The 26,016-nt window shown below is 37.5% G+C and overlaps 4 protein-coding genes across 4 annotated transcripts in view; 3 read left to right on the top strand and 1 right to left on the bottom strand.

Annotated features, from left to right (window-relative positions):
* The first annotated feature begins 1,391 nt into the window (after nt 1-1,391).
* Nucleotides 1,392-2,818, top strand: LOC119694260. Its single transcript, XM_048625588.1, has 4 exons — nt 1,392-1,591; nt 1,738-1,874; nt 2,180-2,302; nt 2,637-2,818. Exons 1-4 carry the CDS (start codon nt 1,416-1,418, stop codon nt 2,774-2,776), a joined length of 576 nt encoding a protein of 191 aa, XP_048481545.1. The 5' UTR covers nt 1,392-1,415; the 3' UTR covers nt 2,777-2,818.
* A 1,086-nt stretch (nt 2,819-3,904) lies between these two features.
* LOC105385816 lies at nt 3,905-5,260 on the top strand. Its single transcript, XM_038120600.2, has 4 exons — nt 3,905-4,184; nt 4,367-4,503; nt 4,679-4,804; nt 5,121-5,260. The coding sequence occupies exons 1-4, from the start codon at nt 4,135-4,137 to the stop codon at nt 5,258-5,260; spliced, it is 453 nt and encodes a 150-aa protein (XP_037976528.2). The 5' UTR covers nt 3,905-4,134.
* Nucleotides 5,261-7,794: 2,534 nt separating this feature from the next.
* On the top strand, nt 7,795-10,413 carry LOC105385796 (fibrohexamerin). The gene is made up of 5 exons (XM_038120590.2): nt 7,795-7,902; nt 8,914-9,142; nt 9,342-9,478; nt 9,718-9,840; nt 10,264-10,413. The coding sequence occupies exons 1-5, from the start codon at nt 7,803-7,805 to the stop codon at nt 10,395-10,397; spliced, it is 723 nt and encodes a 240-aa protein (XP_037976518.2). The 5' UTR covers nt 7,795-7,802; the 3' UTR covers nt 10,398-10,413.
* A 3,935-nt stretch (nt 10,414-14,348) lies between these two features.
* The window catches only part of LOC105385797 (carbonic anhydrase-related protein 10), a 76,268-nt gene continuing 64,600 nt past the window's right edge, over nt 14,349-26,016 (bottom strand). Inside the window, exons 7-14 of the mRNA XM_048625590.1 lie at nt 22,960-23,151; nt 21,656-21,751; nt 21,186-21,252; nt 20,630-20,784; nt 20,072-20,206; nt 16,340-16,385; nt 15,850-15,932; nt 14,349-14,576 (exon numbers count right to left, since the gene is read on the bottom strand). Coding sequence (XP_048481547.1) covers nt 15,850-15,932; nt 16,340-16,385; nt 20,072-20,206; nt 20,630-20,784; nt 21,186-21,252; nt 21,656-21,751; nt 22,960-23,151 — 774 coding nt within the window. The 3' untranslated portion in view covers nt 14,349-14,576. The remainder of the gene's footprint in view (nt 14,577-15,849; nt 15,933-16,339; nt 16,386-20,071; nt 20,207-20,629; nt 20,785-21,185; nt 21,253-21,655; nt 21,752-22,959; nt 23,152-26,016) is intronic.

The following is a 26,016-nucleotide window of genomic DNA, read 5'->3' as shown; positions in this document are numbered from 1 at the left end:
GCGGCCGTGGAGGCGTGGCGCTACCTCGGCACCCCCGTCGGCCTCCAGTACGTGCAGGAGAACATCTGCGACTTCGGAGTCGAATACTGAGTTACATTAATGACGAAATTAAATATAGCTTTATGATATAGTTATTGTTTTTTTACTCTGATGTAGTGTTAGTAGAAGAACTAGACAACCCCTACATTACTCTGATGAACAGCGAGCTTGGGTATGAATCTGAATGTCGGAATAGCTTTTCACTGTAATGTAATTGACTGAACTGATTTTGATTTAAATAAAGAGTGTTTTTAGCTTTAGGTACCTACCTAAAGCTATAAATCGATTCAGTTCATCCAATTCGTAGCTAAATTACCACATACACTCTTATTTGTGCATAAAAATAGTTTCTGCTATTTGATTTCGCTCCTGGCGCTGAAATATGCGGGTTCGAATCCCGACATGTTGTTCTTCAAGGAATTCTTCTCTAACTCGACGCCGCGGCCGTGGAGGCGTGGCGCTACCTCGGCACCCCCGTCGGCCTCCAGTACGTGCAGGAGAACATCTGCGACTTCGGAGTCGAATACTGAGTTATGATGATGATAAAAAATAAAGTTTAGTACGTTTGTAAGATAAAAATACGTTTTTATTTGTTTCATTATCATCGTCGTTAGTTGAAACTTGTTCACTGCTGGACATATAGGTCTTTCTTTATTATCTCAATAATTATAAGAAATTCTTTTTATTTACTCATAATGAAGTAAGTCATTACATGATCCCGCTCAAGCTTCAAAACTCCAGACGGTCAGATTTTATTTTTTTACAGAATAGTATAAATAAATTTCAGTATATTTAGTAATCTACTCTTCTATCATTAAATCCTATAGCAATACCATTTCTATGCAGTTACTATTGTTGATAAATAATATCCTAAAGTTTGCAAATTTATAATCTTATCCGAATGATGTTAGATCATTATTTCATCGTTATGTAATTATAGATAATCGATATTAAATGTAATCCAACATGTTAGTATGCAGATACAAGATAGTCCACTGGAACTGATAGGGATATCATTTCTTATAAATATTACTTCATTTAATAAAGTATTTGCGTTTACATAGTGTAGTCGTAGGTCAGGCAGAATGAAGCATCAAATAATATTTCACATTTTGTTATTATTAAGTTTTTCTGTAGCTGATGAAAGTAAGTTATATCAATAATTATTTGTGTTATTTATGCTGTTTAACTGTACTGAGCATCTAAAACTTGGAAACAAAAATGAAGTCATTCTCAGAAGTACTTAATATTTTACGGCCAGTTTTAAATGCTCTTTCCAATTCGATACTGCAAATCAGCTCCTAAATAAAATAATTTACATTGCAGCCTGCGAACCCCAAAACCCAGCAGCTATTGTCCACCCATGCCCCGCCCTCATGGAGTCTTGTGTCCAGGAATACTTTCAGCAACGAGTTCAATGCACTCCAGCCTTTCTGGAGTCTGGAGCTGTCAAATTTGATACCATAACCATGAAAATACCTTCAACTAAAATGATCATCGATCAACTGAATACTACCATTGATGAAGTGGATGGCAAAATTGTTGCTTTTACGTAAGTTTATTACGTCTGTTTTTAACCAGTGATATTATGGTTATATCAATTTTAACTAGTGCAGCAAATGTGTATTATGATTGTTATTTTGTGGTAACGCACCTTTCAACCAAGTTGGATACGACCTAATGTGCCTATATTTTCAGTGTAAATGAAGAGAAGAAGCTGGCTGTTTTGGCGGTTGAGTTCACAAATCTGACGATGAATTCTAACCTGCTCTTCAATTTCTATGGAACTGGCAAAGAACCGATCACATTCACCGGAGCATTGGATGAGTTCTTTCGTAAGTTACTTGTCTACTTCTTCTACTACTGTGTGGCTTTTACCTTCAAGTACTGCCAAATACCCAACAGTGGGCGATAGAAGGCTGCCATATAACTTTTTATTATCATGGTTTTTATATATTTTGCCTAGTTTCTTACTTACTATCGGTGGAATTGACTATGTGCCTTAACTTGCTGCCTATGCCTACTCAATTCCCGTATGAATTGAACATATTTTTTTCTTTTAATCGTGCTAGCTTAGATATTAGTTTTTTATCTAGTCTCTTTCTATTAATCATTAAGTATACTTAACTTTCCTTTCCAGCCTCCATTGTGATGACATCGTTCTTCTCGACTGAAACATACGACCTACACACAGCCAGGCACTTCGCCTACCTTCCCGCTGTGCCTACCGTCGCACTCACAGGAGGTTGCTTGGATACTGATGGTAGGTATTTCTATTATATTCTCTATGGGGGTGTAAGTGCACCTGGATCTCTCAAGTGGAACCTTTCCCTAAAGTCTACGCTTCCTTCCTGCATTTCCCATCACGCTGGTCCACTGCGGGTTGGTGATTTCACACATTAATTATTTCATAAATTCCAAAGTAGTCATTGTGATCTTACATCATGTCTGGATTCGAACCCGAATTTTTAGCGTGAGAAGCGGGTGCTTTCCCTACTGAGCCACCACCGGTCTTCTCTAACGGTATGTATTGGATCTTAATCCTAGGCACAAACTACTATAGAGCATGGACTGACAAAAGCCTTATTTATTTTCAGATGAGGTTCTCTCGGAGGCTCTGGCGGACTTCAATGAGAACTTCAACACGGTGCTGCTGGAGGGCTGGCGGTCCGTGGGGGTGCCCCTAGCCAACTACTACATTCAGAATCACATATGTGATTATGGAATTAAATACTAAGTGGGGTTGTTTTGCTGTAAAATAAACAGCATTGTGGAAAAATAAGGTTTTTTAATTGAACGCAATTCGGTTTGGCAAGCCACAAACTTCTAAATATTCTTCTAGAAAGGCTCTTGGCTCTTGGAAGGACTGTACAAGTGTCCACCTTTTGGCATCGTACGCAACGGACGCATCGCATTCAGTATTATTTGAATGGAAGTTCACAGAAATGCGTCCACTTCATCGGCATCTCCGACGCCGAACCTGCATACATTTATAAAAATCCGTTTGGTGCGATACTTATGGTGCCGCACCGTTCAAGCAGGTACCTATTTTGTCACTGCAACGTCAGTATCTTCATTTAAATCTATTTTAAAATGACACTGGTAGTGATCCTATCAAAACGGGACAGTACTTAAATTTTACAACCGCTCTCAAAAGTACAACTTAAGTAGCATTATCGGAATCTGAACCGGCTGAGTAGGTTTTGTCTAAGAACTTATTTCATGCTGGGTTCCTTAGTAAGTTTGTTAATTATTTTACAGTCAGTAAGAGATCTAGCAAAAATATTTGTCAGAAGTAGTTAATTACCTCTATTCCAACTAAAATTTCTTGATTTCTTGCTTAGTGCGTATTTAGTAGTTACTTATTTATTAAGCGTTCAATCAAAGAACTTTTATACATATTTAACTTTACCCAAAGAACTCTGTTAATCGTTATCAGTCATAGAAGATGTATAAATAGAACTGCATTCTCTGTTAACGTTAAAGTAATGTGGATTAGTTACTTAGTCATAATAAAATTATCTATTAGAACTTCTAGCTCAAACAGATCAAAATGAAGCTTTTGCTGAGTTTGGTCGCTTTTATATTTTTATTTTCTAACAGTTATGTGAAAGCTGGTGCAGGAAAATCAAGCGAAGCAACATCAGGTGAAGACGGTAAGAACCTAACATATTATTTACGCTGAGTCCATTATGTTTTCCACCTTTCAACAGTAACGTATCCATTTGGAGCGAGCTATCAATAGAATACAGCATACAGCCAACACCTAGATCACTACAAGAATCTCAGAAAGTTCCCCTTATAATTGTAGTCCTCAAGAATTTTGCATTGCAATTACAACAACACAAATAAGGCTAACTTACTATACACTATACCTCTTTTACAACACCATGTACCTACGTAACATTTGTTTCAGGATGTCCAATAAGCACAGAATGCCCGACCAAACCCTGCCCAAGAAATGAGGTCAGATGTGTGAAAAAGTACTTCAAGGGTCGAGCGAACTGCCTGTCATACGTTTGTCGACTGAACAGCAACAAATTGGTGCTGGAAAACTTCAAAAATTATGTGCCGGTCGTGAATACTACATTCATCATGAATGCTACTGTAACTGGCTTGAATTCCGGAGAAATTGTTGATTATATGTAAGTTTTTGTCAGAATAGAGCTTTGAGTTTTCAACTTTTCAAACAGGGTTAGAAGATTTGTGACTATATCATACTATTCATTGGTTAGCAAAACAAAATACGTTATTTGTTTAAAATGCGTGTTTTTAGTATGTGTCACACGATATTGTTCAAGATTAATTTTATGTGTTTCTTTTACAGTGTTGATACAACAAATAATATAGCTGTACTATCAATTGAGTACTCAAACATTAACTTTACGGGAATCGCTGACTTCACTTACTACCAAAGTTGTAGAGAACCGAAGACAGTAAGAGCAACTACTGCCGAATTGTATCGTAAGTATATTATTATATTTTTAAATAAAGCATTCATTTAGTAACTAGCTATTCCCGCGACCTTTGCTTCGCCTTAAAAACTTTCGTCCCCTATTTTACCCCTTTAGGGGTGGAGCTTCTGAATATTACCTAATTCTATCATTTACTTACCTAAATATTAATTTCATTTTTTCAGCAAGCTTCATAATAACCACCTACTTCTATGACTTAGAAAACCTGTCATTTGAAAATAGTTACAGTGTTGCCAACATCACTGAATTACCCACGATCGTTCTGGGACCTTGTGTAACTAACAGTAAAGGTACTTTATAATTTCATTATACATTTAGCATTTAGGCATATATCAAATAAAATACACTCTATAATATACTTAGTCTTTATGAACCAAAAGCAAAAACGACAAAGTATAAAACTTAGAAATAAAAACACTACAAAAAGGCGGGCTTTTTAGTTAGAGCATTGTCTACTAGGCAACCTTTGTATGGAAGAGTGATTATAATATGACCTAACCGGATAATGATCTTCTGAATTTGAACCCACAGCCTCTGGAATGAGAGGACGAAGTCTTATCCGCTACGCCACAACAGCTCTCATAGTATTTTTTTTGTATATTTCAGATCCAGCTATACAAACATTTTACAGTGGTTTCCTTGAGAACACGGCTGCTGGAGTATCAGAAGCGTTTCAAACTCGGTCTCCGACCATCCAAAAGTATTTCATATCCAAAAACATCTGTAACTATATTAAAAAGGACTGATAATGATGTTGATTCTGAAGGCAGAAATTCTAATTTTAACGCTGTCAAACTAAAAAAATTGCTAGCATAAAATGACATTTACGGAAACAATCATAGAGTCGAATTTTAAACAAAGAAATTAAGGTTTTGACGTCTCTAAATTTAAAATTTCCGCCTTCAGAATCGATATCAATATCTTATTATATTAAAAAGGACTGTTAACACAATCTGTGTGAAATTCGATATGATTTGTATGTTCACTTCTTGCAATTAAATATAACTTACTTAATTATCATGTTTGCTGTTTTTTAATGCAACAATTATAGATTCATGGTTAGCTCAGTAGTGATTTTAACCACTCTCAACGGTCATGGCTATTCAAATTGTTTCACTGGTTTTCGCCGTTAACTCAAGTTCTAAACAAAGTAGAATCCATATTATACAGGGTGTTGCAAAATTGGTATACTAAGCCGAAACCTACATGTGCAGCATGGTATATCTAAGCCCGAAATTTCCATAGTAAAAAGTCACGTGACCAACAAAGTTTCTATGGAAAATTAATTTTTTTTTTCGCGAATTTTCTAATTCTGATTTCAGTTTCAGGCTTAGATATACCATGCTGCACATGCAGGTTTCGGCTTAGTATACCCTTTTTGCAACACCCTGTATAGGTACTATGGTCGATGTAGGGTTAAACTAAGTATTTCAAACAAGACTGAATTACGTAACCCAACCCCTCTGTTATTAAAACTAAAGACTACAGGCTCATAATTCTCATACACAAGTTGTAATGCAGTTCGCTGAAGTGTGGGGCCAACAACCTACGAAAACCTGAAAAATTTATCAGTAACGGAAGATATATTTTTACTGTTTACGACTCTGCATTTAATTAGGCTCTGAATCCAAGTAATGTTATCCAACTGGCTAAGTGTATGTTGTAAATAATGAATTATGTGATGTGTGATAAAATATAAACATTCAATCTTGGTTCCTTTTACTCCCTTTCAATAAGGGTTTTGAATGATCGATTGAAATGTATTATTATTTAACTCAACCCTGATAACTAGCATTAACAAAAAAATTACTACTTACTGTATAACAAGTTTCCTATGTTTCCAAAAAATTTATTTGTATTACATATACGAATATAATAATATTATACTTACTTTATCAAACGTTAAACATAAAATCCACCCTAGCTTCGTCAAAAATAAAATACAAAAATAAATAAATAAAACAAACAAACAAACAAAACACAACTTACTTAGCTAAATAAACCACCCCAGGACGCACCCGACCCAAAAGTCCCCATAACGCTAGCTGCGTTGCCGCGCTGCACGGCAAGGGAGATCCTCTGTGCCAGGTACGCCCCAGAGCGGTAGTCAAAACCGCGGCTCCTCAAGCGTCGCCCAATCTCCCTGACGAACTGCCTCCCCTGTTCCCCCCAAACCCCAGTGGTCTCAATGGCAAGAGGCACAAAAATATAGCCACCCGCAATCAACTGGCCGTATTTGACGCACTTCTGTCGTGCAGCCGCCTCGGCAGCCGCACCCACCGTGACAGCAGTGTGCCCCACGTGGGACGGGGCAAATGTGCAGACGCATGTGGCGTCCCAGAGCAGGCACCGACCTTTCTCCCACGGTATCAAGGTGAGACCGTCCGGACGCCTCCCATCACTGCGACTCAACCCCGGCGGCTCAAGAACCGCCGGAATGTCAGCAGAAATGAGAGCCCTCCGAACGATATCATTTATTGCGTGATGCCGTGAGATTCTGCCTGCACTTCGGACACAATGAAGCCCATGGCGCCCCTGCACGTCAACGTTTGCACCACAAACACAGCGATGCGGCTGACATACGTCACAGCCCAGACGAAGTGCCACCGCCACACGCAAGGAATTGTCATCTAACAAAGTCCCTAAGTGCGGCGATGGCAAAGCGTGAAGCCACAGCCCGGACTCAGGGCGGGATACAGCCAGCAGACGCGCACGCTCAGCCCCCGAGCTATGCCCTAGGAGGCCATCGAGGGATACTCGGCAGATCTCCTCATCCCAAGCGCGCTGTCGCTCGGGAAAGTCGGGATCATCACAGCCAGGACAACGAGCACGCCAGAGACTCAAGGCCTCTTCAGCGAACGGAATGCTAAAGTCATCACCATTGACTTGTAAGATACGAGTGACTAACTCCAACACCCCGCTCGCCGAGGCCATAAAAGCCGGCAGCTCGATGTCCTGAAGGCGACGAATGCCCAAACCCCCATGCCTGATGGGTAGTGCCGCCTGAGACCACTGGAGGTCTGACATCCCCACGTTGAGAACACTCTCAAGCAACTCTCTGAGCATGTTGTCATACCTCAAGGACTCCTCTCCGCACAGCCAGACCGGCGCAGTACGAAGAGTATATGTCAGCCTTGGGATGGACAAACAGCTTACTTTTGTTTTTTGATTTAAGTGAAAAAGATAGTTTTTCTTCGACGACTAACTAACTCTTTTCATTGTTATCAACAGTATAAAATACGACTTTATTTGGATAAAAAACCATTTGAAGTGACGAAAGGTAACTCAATGGTAATAAAACCTTCCGGGCCTGAACCGGTTAAAATGAAACTATACAGTTTAGTTTCTTTAGTAATTTTACTTACGGGTTCAAATGCAGTCGAGAATGGTAAGTTTTTAACTTATAAATATCTACCGCTATTTTTATTTTCCTGGAGCCATAGGCTAATCAAATCTCCATAATTATTTAGATTGCATACTTAGGGCCTGTTTCACAATATCTGAATAATGCCTAATGCTTCCACTGTCTAAAACATAATAATTTTATGTCATGTACCTACTGAATATGGATCAAGTTATCTGAAATAAATGAATTTAATTAATTAATTAATTATAGAGACTGACAGCATGCATTTTATCCCACCAGTAGCCATTATCCAGACATTCTGAAACAGGCCCTTAGACTGATAAAATAACATCAAATCACAAACTACCTACGGGATTACCGTACAAGCTACCATAATAACGCGACAGAACATGTTTCATTTTAGCTCCCGATATATGGACACAGCTCATTCCACAAATTGAATATATCCACGGTTTACTGAAAAACCCATTCAATATTACAGCAGTGACTTCATTAGTGGGGACTAACAAAAACACTTTAAAACCCCCAGTTGTAAACACAAATACATCTTTAGCAACTAATACTGGGGATTCTCCTACTAGTACGTAAAATGTTGAATGAGGAACGATAAAAGATACCATCATTACCTATATGATTATAATGCTTACCTCTATATTCTAGTAGACAGCCATGATACCTACAAAAAGGTCTAGTTTCAACATAAGTACTCTGTTAGATCATTAAAACCACTTTTATATAATAACAAGGGATTCGTTGGTGCCTTTTGACACATTTGTTAAGAATTTAAGATGGACATGGCGTATAATTTTATTTTAGATGACACTTACATACAATGTAACAGGGGTGTTAATGATCTAACAAACTATGGTGAAACAAGGCCTAAGTGCCTCGAGTACTAATTGATTACCAAAAAATTTAGGTTCAAAGAGTAAGCTCGGACTGAGTGACTGTTTGGATACTATTTCTTATGTGTAAATATGTAATGCGTTCTTGTGTAAATCACGCTTTATTTTTAATCAAACTTAATTTCAGAATGCCCCATTACCCAGGAGAATCCGACAAGACCATGCCCGAAAAACACTATTAAATGTGTGAAGAAATATTTCCACACTAGAGCCGACTGCCTCTCATATATCTGTCCTGTGAATAGTAACACAATTCAGTTGGAGAACTTTAAGAACTACGAACCTTCTGTCAATGCGACGATCGTTCAGAATGCAACCTTGACTGGCGTAGGCTCAGGGACAATTTATGATTTCATGTAAGTTAAGACTGCTGGGTTATTCTGTAAACTTGGGTTTATATTTATGTTTTAGTTTCTAGATGTATTACGATCAGTCGTATCGTATCTATTGAGTGTTTGTCTTATAAAGTCTAGTGTTGATAAATAAATTTAGCCGTATAATACCTATATTCGTGATATATAAGTTCCATACTTAAATTTATTTTTTTCTTTCCAGAATTGATAAAACCATAAACATAGCGGTTCTATCCATAGAATACACGAACATAAAGGTAATAGGGACCTCAGATTTCATTCATTACAAGACTGCTAGAGAGCCCAAGACAGTGAGAATAGATACAACTGAAAATTATCGTAAGTTCATACTCATAATAATACACTCACGACCACTAATACTATGAAAATGACATAATGTAAGTACGTACCTAACTACTTAGTAGAATCTCAGATTAACTTGTACAGTAGTACCTTTCTGAATAAAACCAAAGAAGGTCGCTAAAAATGCACTTATTGAATTATCAATTAAAAATAATTTCTTGCACACATAAGCAATACAGGTATGCCGATATTAACCCTATATTATAATCTTGCAGGAAAAGTGATAATAACAACCTACTTCTATGACACTGAAGACCTGAACTTGGAAGACAGTTACAGTGTGGCGAACCTCACGCTTCCGGAGTTCACGCTGGGACCTTGTCTCACTCAGAGCACAGGTACTTAATGTTTATTTTTCTTCACGTATTCTTAGATTACTTACTTACTTACCTCTACTTACTTACTCCGCTGGCTCAGCGATCCGAAGTGGATCTTGGCCTCAGACACAAGAAGTCGCCATTGGTCCCTCTTTTTAGATTGATACAATAATAATATTTACATATTATCACCCAAGTTCCAAATACGAATATCTGATCGAACACAGAACCATCGGCATAGTAGTCCGGGTCACTGACCACTACACCATTCGGTCGTCAAAATAACACACACACACACACACACGCACAAAAAAAAAACACGCACTCACGCCTTGTATTAATGTACTCCCTTGCGGGGTAGGCACGCACAAAATTTCTTCTTTTCATATGAGTGTGAAGTGTGTTAAGTACCTAATTAACTATTATTATTTTATTATGTTTCAGACCCGGAAACTGTGGAATTTTTCGGGGCTTTTCTTGCCAACATTAATGCGGTAGCACAAGAGGCGTACCAGACTCGCGCCCCTCTCATACAGAAGTATTTCATCTCAAAACATATATGTAATTATGTAAAATAGTAAAAAGTAAGTAGTGTGTGTGTGTGTTTTTTTTTAGTAAAAAATATACTTACTGTAATATATAGGTACGAGTATATATCTATTATTAGGTAGACAGTGGTCTTTTTAATTGTTTGTTAACAAGTAAAAAAGCTTTTCATTTTTCAAAACGAAGGCGGATCCCTACTATTAATTGGTCAGAGTAGGCAAGAACCGAAGAGATTTAAAACACAGATAAGACTACCATAGAAGCCAAGCACATCAAAAAACCTAAGCAACCCAAACCCCAATATATCCACATCGCTGTTTAAGCGACGTTCACATAAACCCTCTAAAACTCTAAAACACGCTGCATAACTCAATATTTTCGCCGTCTAACTGGCTAAAAGGCGCATAATGTCATCACAGGACTATTTACTGGTAAGTTAATTGTTTGAGAGCAATCATTGAGGCGGCGGCTACATTACGCTGTCAATGAGCACTAAACGAATTTGCTCCCCGTCTTCTGTACGTTATAGTGATATGATAGAGACTGCCGCCATATTGGCAGCCATTTTGGTTTTTACCAAAGTTGAATTTTAGGTTAGGTAAGTAATGGTTTTTATGGCGACGAGGCTTTTTCACTTGTACTTTTAAGGAATTAGTGACACAAATAAAAAAAAAACTGATTGGTGTTTTGTATTGTATCGCGTGAAAACTAGTATTGTAAGAAAGGTAAGGCTTTTTTTAAAATCACGTACGCGGGATGGCCGCCATTTTCCCGAGTCTCGCGTGCATATCCTTAATTCGTATTCTGTAATACGTGTGACCGCGTGAGGGCAATCTCGCACACTGTTAAAACGGCCTTAGACATTCAGTTTTTTTTAACTAGGTAACTACTTGGGCATCTTTGGAAATACAATGATAATCATAATTATCTATGATTGTTACGAAAGTTAGTACTTAGAGCTGTTAACAGTGATCTCCATTAAAATAGTTTCAGCAAGTCATGATTCTGCTGTTCGCTTAGCCTTAACAAACATGAAAAAATTCAAATAGAAAGTATTGGTAGCATATCAGCTTTTCAGGTTAAGTAAGGTTCTTTTTACTTTTAGCAAAAATTATTAACTTTTGTCTGCTTCGAACCAAAATGCATGATTATAAAATAAATAGCACTATGAATGTATCAAACAAATAAAACACATCTCCCACCTCCACTGTCCCAAGTTACAAGCTAGGACAAGCGGCGTGGTTCCGAACCGGAAACCGGGTTGCAGACAACATGGCCGCTTGGACACTTCCGGTGTCGCTTCCCAACATACGGCCTGTGTCGGTTCCTGTGCCGCCGCATAGCAATTTATGGAGATAAGTCTAATAAGGTTTTTTTATGGAATAGCGCCGCTGCTTTGATGTCATTCGGAAATGTGAAATGGAATGGAGTTCGCAGTTAGTACACTGTTGTACTAGGGTGTACTGCAGAATTCACGCATCGCAAAAAAAAGTTATTGACACAACCTGATATACATATTAGAAAATATTATGCACACATTTGAGATAAATTCATAGTACCATCAGTCAGTAAGTATCCAAATTTTTTGCGTAGAGGGAGTGGGTTTTCAAGAAGAAGGGGCTTTAAAAACGCCCGTGACGTCACCTTGACGTACCTGCTACGTCGGTGGTAACGTAAGGGTCAATTTATACTGTTGCAGAGTCGAAGCGCAGCGAAGCGTCAAATTCTTCACAACTAAAGCAAAGCCGCACGAATGGTTGGTTGCGTTGGTCACGCGTAGACGCGCGAATCACGAAGAATGTGCGCGACTTTTTAAAATCTCAGTAGCAATGTGTGCGTTATGCTGTGGAGTTAATGTTGTATTTGTAATGTTCAGTATTGAATAGACGCTTCGATGCGCTTCGACTCTGTACTAGTATAAATTGACCCTAAGTAAAAACACGTCAGCGGTTAAGGGTTAAAGATCCTATAAGTAAGTAGTATTCGGGATCCTATATTGGCCTATTTTCTCTTCTCTAATTTTAGCTGTTATACTTAATGGAAGTTCAAGTTCAAGTTGAAGTTGGGGAGCTTATTAATCGTTCGGTGGCCCAAAAATTATAATAAGGAAGGTTTTCTAAATTACTCGATAGAAGTGATAAGGCAGACAAATATTTCTACATAGTAGGTATTTTATTTCTTAAATTAATTATACATTTAACATATACATGTTATGTCTACTTATTCATTGACTGATAAACAAAGCTTTTACTACATTAGGTATAGCAACTATCCCTTTATGTATAAATTCTAAAAATCTCAGAGATAACTATTAGTTTTACTTATGGTTAATTTTACACATACAATCTAGTCATAAGCCGTTTATCAGTTTATATTTACTGTATGTATTTATTATTATTTAAGTAATGAAATCTAGTACACATAACTATTAATAGCTTATACCAGTTTTTATAATAATATTTTGCTGTAATAGCGGTATTGAAGGGCGGCATCGACTAAAATAAGTACAATCAGCTGCATAAGTAGCTGTTCACTTTTGTACCTTGTCAAATTCACAAACTGCCTATTCAAACATTGACAGTTTGTTATGTAGTCGGTATGACAACTATCACAAGGTACAAAAGTGTGTAGCTGCTTATGCAGCTGACCGTACTTTAACAAAACCTATTACGAATCTGTACCTTTTGTTTGATAAAGAAATTGAAATTATATTATCTATAACAAATCAATACAATTTACTTTAATTATATGGCAGCAGCTACTATAAAAATCATACAAATATATGACATATTCTATGTCGCTATTTCATATTATTAGGTCTACATACCTACATAATTATAACTAAAAAAAGATTTTCAGAATTACATTAATCACTTATGGACTATAAAAATCATGTTGGTCTGAGTATTTCATTTATGGGTAATATATAATTTTGTGGCATCAACATGCCTATAGGATAATTTCATAATATTTTGTAATAACTAATATAGGTAATAACTGGTTTATAGTGTCAAAAAACATAATTTATTTTTAAAGCACATAATATGTTTTTGCTATGTACACGATTATTTACAGCTATTGATATACATATTTATAAAATACAGTTTGTGGTTATATTATATTATAGTACATGGCTAGTTCTTGAAAGCTATACAAAGATTTAACTCATAAAAAAAAACTATTTTTTGTATTAGAATTTTTGCAATCGAATATAACATTTGAGCATCAAACATAACATTGAAATTTTATAAGTCCCTATTTTTTGTTTAAATATGAGGTACGACATGCTTATTTTATTGCTAATAGTTATTTTTTGGTTGTCGCTTACAAAGTATTGTCTAAAAATTGACATTATCTACCGAAAAAAATCAATCGAAAGTTAAAGTATACAAAATCTCGAGTCTCACAAGTAAATGTGGAATTTGAAGGAAACCTCTAGCTTTCCTGAAATATCTTCGAAATAACAAGGACTCTCTTGCAACAGAAAAAAAAGTGTTAATAATACATTTTTTTAATCATTATTTTTTGTTTCTGTCTTCATTCAGTTAGGGCTGCCAGTTAATGAACATTTTTTAAATGTAGTTAAAAGCTATGTTATTCAGCATAACACTTCGACGAAAGCGAAAGATTAAATGGCGTCGGATGAAATCAAAAGGTGAAAGTTAATCAGTGAATAATTCCATGGTTTTTCCATATCGTAGAGCTAGCAAAAAAAATGTTTACTTTGCGTTTCGTCTAGGGCGGAATTTATACTGTATTCTACAGCTACCCAACACCATCGACACATTTCCATAAGCAGCGTCGCTAGCCTGTCAAACATCAGTCACAAACATAAGTTACAGTGCCACAAACTTAGCTGTTCCGGTGAGAGTTCACATAAATGTCTAATATTTCTTCATTCTATATGATTTTATGTTTGCTCGTATTGTTAATTCGCTCTTGCGGTGTTAATAAACCCATCTTATCTTTAACATTATACAATTCATTAGTAAATAATGAGATACGGATCAATTTAGTTCGCTCTCACCGGAACAGATAAGTTTGTCGCACTATACATCATATTTGACAAGCGAGCGACGACGCTGCTAAGCATTTTAATTGTTAATGTTCGGTGGTGGTAACCCCACAGATGAGGCTTTAAGCTGGTGATAACATTTCTAGATCTTCGATGCTCCGGTATCGCATGCTGTGTTCCCTCGGCCATTGAGTCGCTGGAAACAACACTAGTTTTACTTACAACAATATTGTAAAGGTACAGTCAGCAATAGAGACAAATGTACATACCTAGTGCAATCAGTATGATCCTAAAAGTTACAGGGGAGAGATAAATATGTAGTACAGTTTTAGTAGTAGTACTGTTTCGAATCAGTGATTGATCATTAATTATGAAAGTGTAAACAAGATGGTGCAGCTGTATACTTATCTTTTTTGCTGACTGTATTTTTTAGTGTGTGATACTTACCGCAAATGGATATTTTAATTGAGTTTAAGTGTAAGTAATATATGTATGCACTCGTTGGATTTTTCAGTCAAGCTTTCATCAATACGATATACACTTACGACTCTTGAACAATGAAAATGTTCCAGTGACATAGCAATGCCGCCGTCTCGTCTGCAATATTGAAGTCTTTCTTCTTCAGGTGCCATCTACTATCGTAGGTCGGCGGCTATCATTATGGCCACTTGGGCCCGGGAAGTCGCAGCTCGGAATAGCTCTATGGTGGACATATTGAACAAATTCGGCGCGGTTCTGTAGCCAGTGGGTTCTTCTACGGCCAGGTCTTCTTTTGCCGTGTATTTTCCCTTGCAATATGAGTTGCAGGAGGGCATATTTGTCATTGCGCATTATATGGCCTAAGTATTGCAGCTTCCTTTTCTTAATTATGTTTAAGAGTTCTAGCCTTTTGTGCATCCTTTGCAGTACCGTTTCATTTTTTACTCTATCCGTCCATGATATTTTCAGCATTCTTCTGTATATCCAATATTGAAGTACGTAGGTACAATAGGTACATTTAACACCGCATCAGAATACTACCAACTAAAAACGTAATTTTTATTTTATTCAAATGTTTGATACCATTATTGTGGCTGTTCAGTGTCGGCATTTTGTGAGTGAAACTTTTTCATTGCACGTGAGTGTATTACTGCCACACCATAAAGATAAATGTTGGATCTATGAATAACAGAAATGCAAGTAGCTTATTCTACTTTTTATTAAACATGCATCTACATCTATAGACGACATACAGGCTGATGCAAAAGTATGTAGTATAGTAAGCCCAAGTAGTAAACTAAACAACATTATTGTACACGACTTTTGAAAATAAAGTGACCATTCTAATGCATTTTTAACACAAAAATTGTTTACCCTTTATGACAAGTGTAGTATGATTGGATGCATATCTGCATTACTACAGCATTGCAAGCACCAAAACCTGTCCAAAAGCATTATAACAAAAACATGTAAAGCTAAACTATAACTACCTATTTCTTGTGGCATTTCTTTACAACATTCTCTTTGCGGCATGCAACACTCTTTCTGGACCGTGCCTTGCGCGAGTACCGTGCTGAAAACCAGTCAAAATTCACAAATTGTGTTGAAAAAAATACGAGGACACCGGTTCTAAAATGCCGATCAAAGTTAATACATTGGCTATTGGCTAAATAGGTGGGTTTCTAAATCTGAATTTTTAGTCCGCGTTCTAAAGATAAAATGAATATGAGGCGCGTTTTTTTAACTATATACCTAGGTATGTGACAAATAAACCGGTTAAATATAGATGAGCTGCATTAAATAAAAAAATATCAAATTACATAATTTTTAAATAAACAAGATTTAAAATTGTTCAGCATTTTAGAAACAACGAGTAAAAGATTTTCTACAAAAGTTCCATTCCATTCGATGCATATTAATTTAGAAAATAAAAGTGTAGATAAATCAATCAGGGTTGTAACAAACTATTATACAACATACCTGTGTAATGCATGTTTCGGTACATATCTGGACAGTTGCTTGTGCCCTGGAAAATAATAATGATATCATTAAATCAAAAAAATTAAAAAACCGACTTCAAAAAACCACTAAAATGTAAGAAATAATTTAAGGTTTACATAAATTCTACTCGTATGAGACAGTACAAATATACCTAAGCAGGAACTGTTCTTTTTTGATGTTGGTGCGGTGACAAAGTAATCTGAAGAAATATGGCACCAACTTCAAAAAAGAACAGTTCCTGCTTAGGTATATTTGTACTGTCTCATACGAGTAGAATTTGTGTAAACCTTAAATTATTTCTTACATTTTAGTGGTTTTTTGAAGTCGGTTTTTTAATTTTTTTAATTATTATTTTATTTAATAGTTTTTAGTTTATTTGTAATTATTTTCAATCAAAATTAAGGTGCAAATGATACCAAAATGTCCTACTAATCAATACGAATCATTCAAGCCTAAACACGAAGTAGTTGCTATATACCGTTGAGGAGTTCCCCTGACTGCCTTCCGTTTCCATCATCAGATCAGCTCAAGGTCACCATCATATTTTTTTGTTATAAGAACTATATTTACGGTTCGGTTAATATGTGCCCAAAATTGAAATTCATACCCTGTTTTTACCCCTTTACCCACCCTTGGGGGTGAGATAAAATTCTGAAAAAAAAATGGGACCACCTGGAAGCTCAATCCAATACAACAAAAAAAGAATTTTCAAAATCGGTTCATAAACGGCGGAGTAATCGGTGAACATACATAAAAAAAAATATAAAAAAAAAAAAAAAGATCCCGACGAATTGAGAACCTCCTCCTTTTTTTGAAGTCGGTTAAAAAGGGAAAGGATGAGGTGGGTGTATGTGATTTCGGTTTGTTATACCTCTATTAGTTGAAATGTAGAGCATACTGTGAGTATCTTTTCTACTTTCAGATCAAAAGCATGATCTGAGCATTTTCAAATTTTATAAAGATTTACCTACATATATGCCTATATTATTGGTATTATGGTCCGAACCGGTAATCAAACTGTATCCGTGTTGCACGAATTTTATTAAAACAAATGAAATTTCATTTTTATTGTTATGTATTTATTCAACTACTTGACATCAAATAATCCTTACTATATATCCTAACTAATATTATAAATGCGAAAGTAACTGTGTCTGTCTGTCTGTCTGTCTGTCTGTTACTCTTTCACGTCAAAACTACTGAACGGATTTGAATGAAATTTGGTATACATACGGTCTAGACCCTGGGAAAGAACATAGGGTACTTTTTATCCCGGAATTCCCACGGGAAAACTTTTTAAGGCGAAGCGAAGCGCGCGGGATCAGCTAGTACTTTATATTTTAATTTACTGGCACCATCCCTACACATTATTGTTACAAAATTATCGATAGACAAAGGGAGACTAGAAAATACTAGAATTAATAACAATATCAAAGCAAAGGAAAGCCACTGCGGTTATAGTCGTCACGACTGGCACAGAATTAATAGAATTCTCGGATTCTCAGTTTGCAGTCCACCCCGGCTTTGACTCTGTACCGCTGGGATCTAAAATAGATTTAGTAACTTAATTTATTAATGGACCCTTTAGGACTACTAAATGAGTTGATAAATTGCTGAGAGGTTTTTGTAACCAATTTTATAGGTTTCATTGTAAGAAAGCTGTGAACTATTGTCCCCTTATTATGAAACAAAGACTAAAGATAGTTCTCCCTTAAACCTGGACTTGTATGACATCTGTGAACTATAACCGGTTATAACGCAGAACTATCTTTAGTCTTCGTATTATAATAAGAGGGTTGCAGTTGTGGCGGCTGATGCCTCGATTTCGTCTGATTCGAAAGGCCGTGTTCAATTCCTGGCATGTACCGATGACTTTTACAGCTCTATTCTAGATGTGTAGGTAGGTACCTAAAGTGAATTGTAATAATTAAATAATGGGGATGTTATTATCTGAGTATAAAAGTACAATTAATAGTCAGTGACCACCTGCGAGCTACCTCTGACTACCCCTTGGGAATTACAGTCGTCAGCATAATTTTATTGTAGTGTGATTGTAAGAAAACTTTTTTTCTCCAAAAGGCGATAAGGATACAAAGTAAGCTAAACATAATACTTTTTAAAATGTCTTTTCAAAACTATGCAGACTTCACGGCGACGCGAGAGGCAGACAGAACAACTTTTAAAGATGCTTTAAGTTTCGTCAAGATAAGATGGTGGATTTTTTGGCGCGCGCTTTTGAATAAATGATACTTAATGTATCTTTTTAGGTACGTACTCGTATATGGCGGTATTGTTTTGTTCAAATAAACATAGGAAAGGCGGTGTGTCATGGTGCTCCTTTATGGACTACTGCATGATAAAGTAGCGGGCTTCGCCTTAAAAGGTATTCCCGTGGGAGTTCCAGAATTTTCACGGGGCGGAAATACCTAGTCTGTGTGTTAATGCAGGGTATTAGCTAACTATACCGTTAATTTTTTTCATAAATTCGTCCAGCGGTTTATATGTGAAAGACTCAACGAACATCCATCCTTACTTACAAACATTAACGTTTAGTAGTGCGTCCTCTTATGTTGGTTTGTTTCACTTAGTACCTACGTAGCAGAGTACAATTACGAGTATTACTTATAATACAGATAATAATTATGCATGTTGGTACACATCAGCCTTATATCTCAACTTAGCTCGCAAAAACAAAAAGGGATAAACAGCGCTGACTGATCTTTTGCTCTCTGAAGTCGCCTTACGTCATTAGGGACCTATTATTCTCATGACCCCTCGCCTTGGCTTCTAAAGCGTTTACCGCGGTTTGAGTGTCGAGTTAAGATTTTTCAAGAAAGCGCAAGATAGGTCTATGTTTGTCATTAAGAGATTCACTAAAAAATAAATTTGAACTTTAAATAGTAAACCATTTTTAATCACTTCATGCGATAAATGTAGTTTGGCATTCCTGAAAGTTGCTGGTTTGTTCCTCGGAACGACTCAGCGACAACAGCGAGCATCCAGTGCAGTCAGTACGGTAGTGTTACGGGGAAACCAGCGAGAAACGAGCCGCCCCATTGCTTGCTTTGAATGCTCCACCCGGCTGTCGCATGCTCGTGATTGGTCCGGACAATGTCTCAATTTTTTTCCCAAATCATGCATCAAGCATTTATGAAGTAATTTTAAACGTGTCGTCTGATGGAACTTCAATTGTCTGCCACCAGTATGCCTTTAATCCTATTATTTCCAGCTCATCAGTCCATGAGGAGATACTACCTGATGATTGGTGGAACAAACCTGCGACAGCTTGTTGAAGTTGTTGGTTGGTTAACGGTGCATCGCATCTAGTGGCGTGCTTTGCCTACGTCCAGCAATGGACTGCTATATAGGCTATAATGACAATAATACTACCTGATGATTAACGGAACAAACCTGCGAGACCTTGTTGAATTTGATGCTCCTATCCATCCTATTTCCAGCTCATCAGTCCATGAGGAGATACTATCTGATGATTGGTTGAACAAATCTGCTAATGGCCACACTATATCTCATGATTGGTGGAACATTAGTCTATGGTGGAACAAACCTGCGAGATCTTGTTGAAGTTGATGTTGGTGCGCACGGTGCGGTAGAAGCAGAGGCAGCCATGATCATGCTACCTGATGATTGGTGGAACAAACCTCTGCTATAGGCTGATGATGACAATACTACCTCATGATTGGTGGAACAAACCTGCGAGATCTTGTTGAAGTTGATGTTGGTGCGCACGGTGCGGTAGTGCAGCGGCTGCACGGGGCGCGCGTTGTTCCCGAGCGGAGCCTTCGGCGTCAGCTGCGAGCCCTGCATGAGTCTCCGGAGCGCGTACATCTGGAGGTAAGGAAGTAAATATGAATAATCTTCTTATTATGAGGGTGGTGATCGGTGGTTGTTCATTTGGGTAGGCACCCGCTTCTCACGCCAGAGATGTGGGTGAGAAGTGGGCGCTGATATGTAACCAATGAGTTCTCTTATTATGTGGGTGGTAGAGCGGTGATAGCTCAATCGGGTAAGCAACAGCTTATCACGCCAGAGATATGGGTGAGAAGCGGGCGCTTACATACCAATGAGTTCTTTAGAATGTATAAATCATCTAGTACAATAACAAAGTTAGCTCTATCTGGCAAACAAAAGAAGTTGCGGCTAAGAACCATATAGCGTCGCAATGTTATGCACGAGGCTTTGGACAAAACCATGGCAAAGGACAATCTACTGGCAGGACCTGATGATGATGATAATCATACTTATACCAACCTCCTGTTTAGAGATATAGATGGGTTTGTTGAAGATAACCCAGACGGCGGTCTCCCAGCAGCCGGGGTGCGTGGTGGAGCCCTCGTACGTGAGGTACTGCTGCGTGCTCGGCAGCAGAGAGCTGAGCGGCAGATGCTTGATGGGGAATGACGACCCTGGGTGGAAGGTAACAGAGATATTTTAGAATAAGAAAGAAAAATTGGGGACGAGGTTATAAGAGCGTTTGGAAGATACTTTGGAAGATGTATTATGCTGCGGAAGTGGATGATGTTCGTTCACGTATATATTCATAGCATCGATGTTTCGGAATGGGGTGTCACCAAATTAGGATGAGGCACCATTGATGCGTTGCGTCGCGTCGTATGTGTCAAGGAACGCTCATAAACGACGATGCAACACAGAAATGAAGCATCGGTCTTAGTGAAATCTAAATATTTGGTTCACCATTGATGGGTAAAAAACAATGATGTTTTCTATTGTAGCCTTTTGAAGTTACAATACAAGGTGAACCTTGTCAGAAATATTTACGCTTGAAATCCATGATTAAGTTGACTACCTCTGTAAATGACTTTATTGAATGCACTTGTGATAAGCCTCAGCTCTTTGTTGGTTGGTTCACCAATCTGCAAAGAAAAACATATTTTTAGCAATCATAATAGAGTTCAATGGTCCACACTTCTATTCTATTCTATTCTATTCTCATAACTCTCTCTGGTAACAGTACCTGCACCTGGCTCTCTCGAATGGAACCTTTGTGCATATCCCCAAGGTCTAAACTGCCTTCCTAAGCTTGGACTTACCACTCCAACTAACCGTCTACGCTTTGTTCATTTCCAACTAGCAAAAAGGTATGATCATTGTCAAATAATATAGTTTTTTTTTCCTGTTTGCCGGTTAACATTCGGAGTGTCGAAATTTATAGAGTGCTGTTAATTCTACCTCAACAAGAGAGTTGAGGTGCTACGTGTCTAATATAAAATGTTTATGTGCTGTGTTTACTCCGAAAGTTGTCCGAAGATAACTTACTTGGACCATTAAAGATATTCCGACGACGCCCTGTGACTTGTGCTGAGCTTCCGACATGTTGTGGTACAGCTCCTTGTTGAAGCCATACAGCTGGATCTGATGACAAGGCAATAAATTATCATGAAATTAATATTTAATAGATGATATTGTAATGTGATGCGCGACCTCTTCAATTTGGTCGGTTGCACACGGTAAAAATATTGTGAATACAGTGAGTCAAAAAAAATTGTGTTGGTGCATAAAATAAGATTTTTAATTCCATTATTACGTATGGTTTGCGGATCTACCATGGGCCACTGGAAGTCGTATCACAAATCAGTCTTATTCTTACTCCATCTTGTTCGTAACTTCGTATACTTATTGTTAATCTAAGCGTGCCGGTGACAAAAACTACAGCTGATCTACCGAGGTGAGAGGATCAGTCCAGTTACATCTTACAAAATACCCGATATACTTTTCGTGCTCGAGGGTGCAAAATTAAAACAATTACTTAGTATCCGCATCAAAACGTTGTGAAAATCGAAGATCAATACAATTAGCCCAATTAACGATAGTATTGTTTACGTATTTAATTTGTTAAAGTGGTTTTTGTGGAGCCATTGTCGTACTAATTAATTAAAAGTTGGCTGCGCTGTGTATCAATACTTAGTGGGTACTGAGAGGGGCGACGGTTTGTTTATAGAGCGGTTTATTTTGACAAAAATAAAGGCCACTAAGGTGTGGATTCACTAACTGCTGGGCATAGTATAGTCTACACTACAAGTCTTTCCCATGTCATCCTCATTACAATAATATGCTGAGTTAAAGATTGGAATATTCGGCTTTACGCCTAGTATTGCCTATAAATAACCCCTAAAGCATAATTTTGGCGGTTCTTTGCCACCATATTTAGTCAATGGAATGGCAAAATAGTTAAACCAATTATTTAAAATCTCAGATTAAGGTATTGCATTATGGAATATGCTACGACCTATGACATACATACGTACGTAGTTTTCTACGATCGTAAGCCACTTTAAACGGCACCTATATGGTATGGTACCGGAAACTTTAGACCTGTCACGGGAATCACCCTCGCTGAAACGAGGTTTAGTGTCTGTAAGTAACCAGAAAACGTGTGCTGATTGACCTGGTGCTCAGCGCCCCTGTTGCCTTATCACCGCGCTATGACGCTAAGATGTCTTGTACTAGTAAATCACCGTTAAACAGAGCGCCAGCATTGCGTGCTCCTAGCGTTACCAGCGCTCTGACGCGCGCTAGTAACGCGTCCTGTTTGATAAAGCCAGTCTTTCCAAGAAACTTACTTCACCAGGAAACGTATGTTTATCGATCTGGTGCTCAGCTCCCCTGTTGTCTTCCAGCCCGTAGTGGAAGTAGATCTCCTCGAACTGGTAGCGGTACGAGAGCGGGCCCCCGCTGATGTTCACTTGGTGCTTCGAGTCCTTCTCCACTCGGAACACGAGGGACTGGCCCGTGTTGTGGAGGACCCCGCTGACCTGGAGAAATTTAGAAATATTAATTCACATCTATGTGAACCCAACCCGTAGTGGTCCAAGCTTAGGAAGGCAGTTTAGACCTTGGGGTATATTGCATATGCACAAAGGTTCCATTCGAGAGAGGCAGGTGCAGATTAAGACTAGAATAGAATAGGTATATTTGGTTCGGAATAGATACCAGGACTTCATGGCTCATCCAGCTGCTAAAAATACACCCATTCAAGTTTAAAAGTCAAGGCATCGTCAAATAAATGCTCGCTATTAGGCCGTTTAGGCATGTCCACAATAATTATTGTAGAAAAAAACATAAACATTAAGCTCAGGTATCATGAAAACGTTATTTGTCACCCAAAAATGATAAACGACCGCCTTTGCGTGACGAAAGCGACAAAACACCGAATACTCGAAACACCGAAATCAATCACGCCGACAAAATTATAATAACTTTCGCAGTAGGAGTGATCCTATCAATCAATGGCACACCTTGATTAGGTAGCGTTATCTGTAGTTTGATATTTATGGTTGAAAGCGCGGGGAAAACGCGTTGTTCAGAGTTGACTTATGGGAGATAGTCACGCGATGCCAAATGCTTGCACTTGGAAGGTTAGTGATACTTGAATAACGAACTTTAAAGTCAAACATGAAAGATAAGTCTGTATTATTCGTTTTGCATGGTAGAAGATCCAAATTAAATAAGTATCTGAAACTTACGGATTAATACCTATTTAATGGTGAAAACTGAACCGTGATATTACGTTTATAAGTATATCCAGAGTTGTCTATTTATTTATTTATTTATTTATTTATTTATTTATTAGCACAACAGAAGAAATCTTAAATATATTACACATTTTGACACGAAACCTAAAAGGTTTATTTGTGTCCGTCTGGCGTTTAACATAATGTAGGTAGGTTATAACAATTTATAATTAGAAAGAGACGGGAACCAACCCATGCGCTTTGAAGCGTCCTTAGTGAGAGCGAGAAAGATGTATGTCGCTTCACTACTGTTGAACGCCCCGCGCGCATGTAGTTGCTACCAGCCTTACAAAAAATATTGTTGGGTTATTCTACTGCTAACGTTGATAAGGTAATGTAAAGAAGTTTTTTAATTTTTTCTTTAAATTTTTTGTTTCAAATTGTGTTCGTATGTCGTATGGCAGTTCATTTAATTTCTTTGGAATGAGGTAAGAAGCTGTTCTTTTCCCATTGCTATTATTAAAGTTAGGTATGTGGTATTTATCTTGGGTTGTTTTCCGTGTAGTTATTTTATGAGATATTCTAGCCATAGGTAAACTATGATAATACTCGTAACATGAATCAAATAATAAGGATGGTATAAGAGGAATAACCACTGAAAATAATACATTTCATGTAATCATCAATTTATTGGGTACCTTTGACAAAATTTTAAGCAGTATTTTTAATTATGTCGGATCGTAGCCGAGGTTATCCAGCCGTGGTTTCGCGCAGATCTCTAAGCTTTTATTTCATTGAACTTACACTGACACTACGTTACACCTGAAAATGCAAATTAGTCTCTAGAATCTCCTGTAATACGGTCCGATGTCGTGTGCGGTGTGTCCAACTAAAACCTGGATTATTCAGGGCCAGCATGTGGCAAAAACAAGGCCTGATAAGCTATCGGACTCGCACGAATTAGCATAGCATTATGGAACATGTAATTTAGGTAAAATCTACCTATTTCAGTACACTGGCGTGCATTTGAAGGGTGCCTAACATACATGACAAGTACTAACTAGATATAGTTAAAATTTTGAAATTACATCTAAGGTATAATAAAGCAGTAACACATATAGTAACACTGTTTTTGTAAAATTATGTTTCTTTGAATACGTAATAAAATAAAAAACTACATTCAATTCAATGTTTTTTACCGTAAAAAGTACTTAAGTACTATAGAGATACTCAGAAGAAACCTTTAGACAGTCTGTGAAACGAGAAGGAGCAACAGAAAGCTCATGGAATTAGGAAGTACTGAAAGCAACATTCAATTAAATTGTGCATTAATGGAGCCTCTCCGAGAACCTCCAGTGTTTCACGAACAAGCTAAGAATCAAATGTAAAATCCAAGAAAACCCCTCACATAAAATATTAACTTTTAATAAACTAACCAACGTTAATAACCCCGAAATTCGCATTACTTATAAAAAACTAAAATCAGTTCATCTGTTTGGGAGCTAACGCTACCACAGACCAATACACAGGCACGTTAAAACTATAACACCCCTATTTTTTCGTTGGGAGTTTTACTCTATAGAAACCTCTGCCCAGTCGTGAATGTGTTAGTCTAAAATGGCTGTAATGTTAACACTCACTGTAAGAAATGCAGATAATGAATGTATATATTTGCAAGAAAAACAGATAAGTGGATGCCAAGAACATTTCCAAGCAAAGTCGGAAGCCAAAGTGTGTCATAAAAAAAACATAATGGCGGCATACTATCGCGTAATGTTTAGCATGTTTTAACATGGATTTAGGTACATGCCGCCGTTTATTTTGCATTTACATACGTTACACAGTGTTACAATATTGGTTATAGTGTGGATACATTATTACTACACTCACGAGTACTGAAAAAGTGTCCAGTGGCAATAGATTAGAAGTTCTGATGCTCTGTTAAATGTACTCCAATATTGCGGCCGGCGTTATTAAGCTAGCCTTTTTAGTTTAGGGGCCACTTGCACCAACATATTAAATCTAGATTTAGTGTCAAGTTTTATATGGACTGACGTTTCTTATATCGACATTTGACACTAAATCTAGATTTGATTTGTTGGTGCAAGGGGCCCTAGGAATAATTTGGTTTATAGTCACTGAAACCTTTTCATTGCTCGTCACTGT

The sequence above is a fragment of the Plutella xylostella genome, chromosome 14 (genome assembly GCF_932276165.1).
Source record: "Plutella xylostella chromosome 14, ilPluXylo3.1, whole genome shotgun sequence".
In the NCBI taxonomy this organism is placed as follows: Eukaryota; Metazoa; Arthropoda; class Insecta; order Lepidoptera; family Plutellidae; genus Plutella; species Plutella xylostella.
The sequence above is the reverse complement of the archived record's forward strand: the minus strand, read 5'-3'. Positions and strand labels throughout refer to the sequence as shown.

Excerpts from the sequence above, each read along its gene's own strand:
- LOC119694260 (XM_048625588.1), top strand. The coding sequence starts at position 1,416 with ATGGAGTCTTGTGTCCAGGAATACTTTCAGCAACGAGTTCAATGCACT. Across the intron at positions 1,592-1,737 it reads GGCAAAATTGTTGCTTTTAC|TGTAAATGAAGAGAAGAAGC; the intron begins GTAAGTTTATTA and ends CTATATTTTCAG. Across the intron at positions 2,303-2,636 it reads AGGTTGCTTGGATACTGATG|ATGAGGTTCTCTCGGAGGCT; the intron begins GTAGGTATTTCT and ends ATTTATTTTCAG.
- LOC105385816 (XM_038120600.2), top strand. The coding sequence starts at position 4,135 with ATGAATGCTACTGTAACTGGCTTGAATTCCGGAGAAATTGTTGATTAT. Across the intron at positions 4,185-4,366 it reads GGAGAAATTGTTGATTATAT|TGTTGATACAACAAATAATA; the intron begins GTAAGTTTTTGT and ends TTTCTTTTACAG. Across the intron at positions 4,504-4,678 it reads AACTACTGCCGAATTGTATC|CAAGCTTCATAATAACCACC; the intron begins GTAAGTATATTA and ends TCATTTTTTCAG.
- LOC105385796 (XM_038120590.2), top strand. The coding sequence starts at position 7,803 with ATGGTAATAAAACCTTCCGGGCCTGAACCGGTTAAAATGAAACTATAC. Across the intron at positions 7,903-8,913 it reads TTCAAATGCAGTCGAGAATG|AATGCCCCATTACCCAGGAG; the intron begins GTAAGTTTTTAA and ends ACTTAATTTCAG. Across the intron at positions 9,841-10,263 it reads TTGTCTCACTCAGAGCACAG|ACCCGGAAACTGTGGAATTT; the intron begins GTACTTAATGTT and ends ATTATGTTTCAG.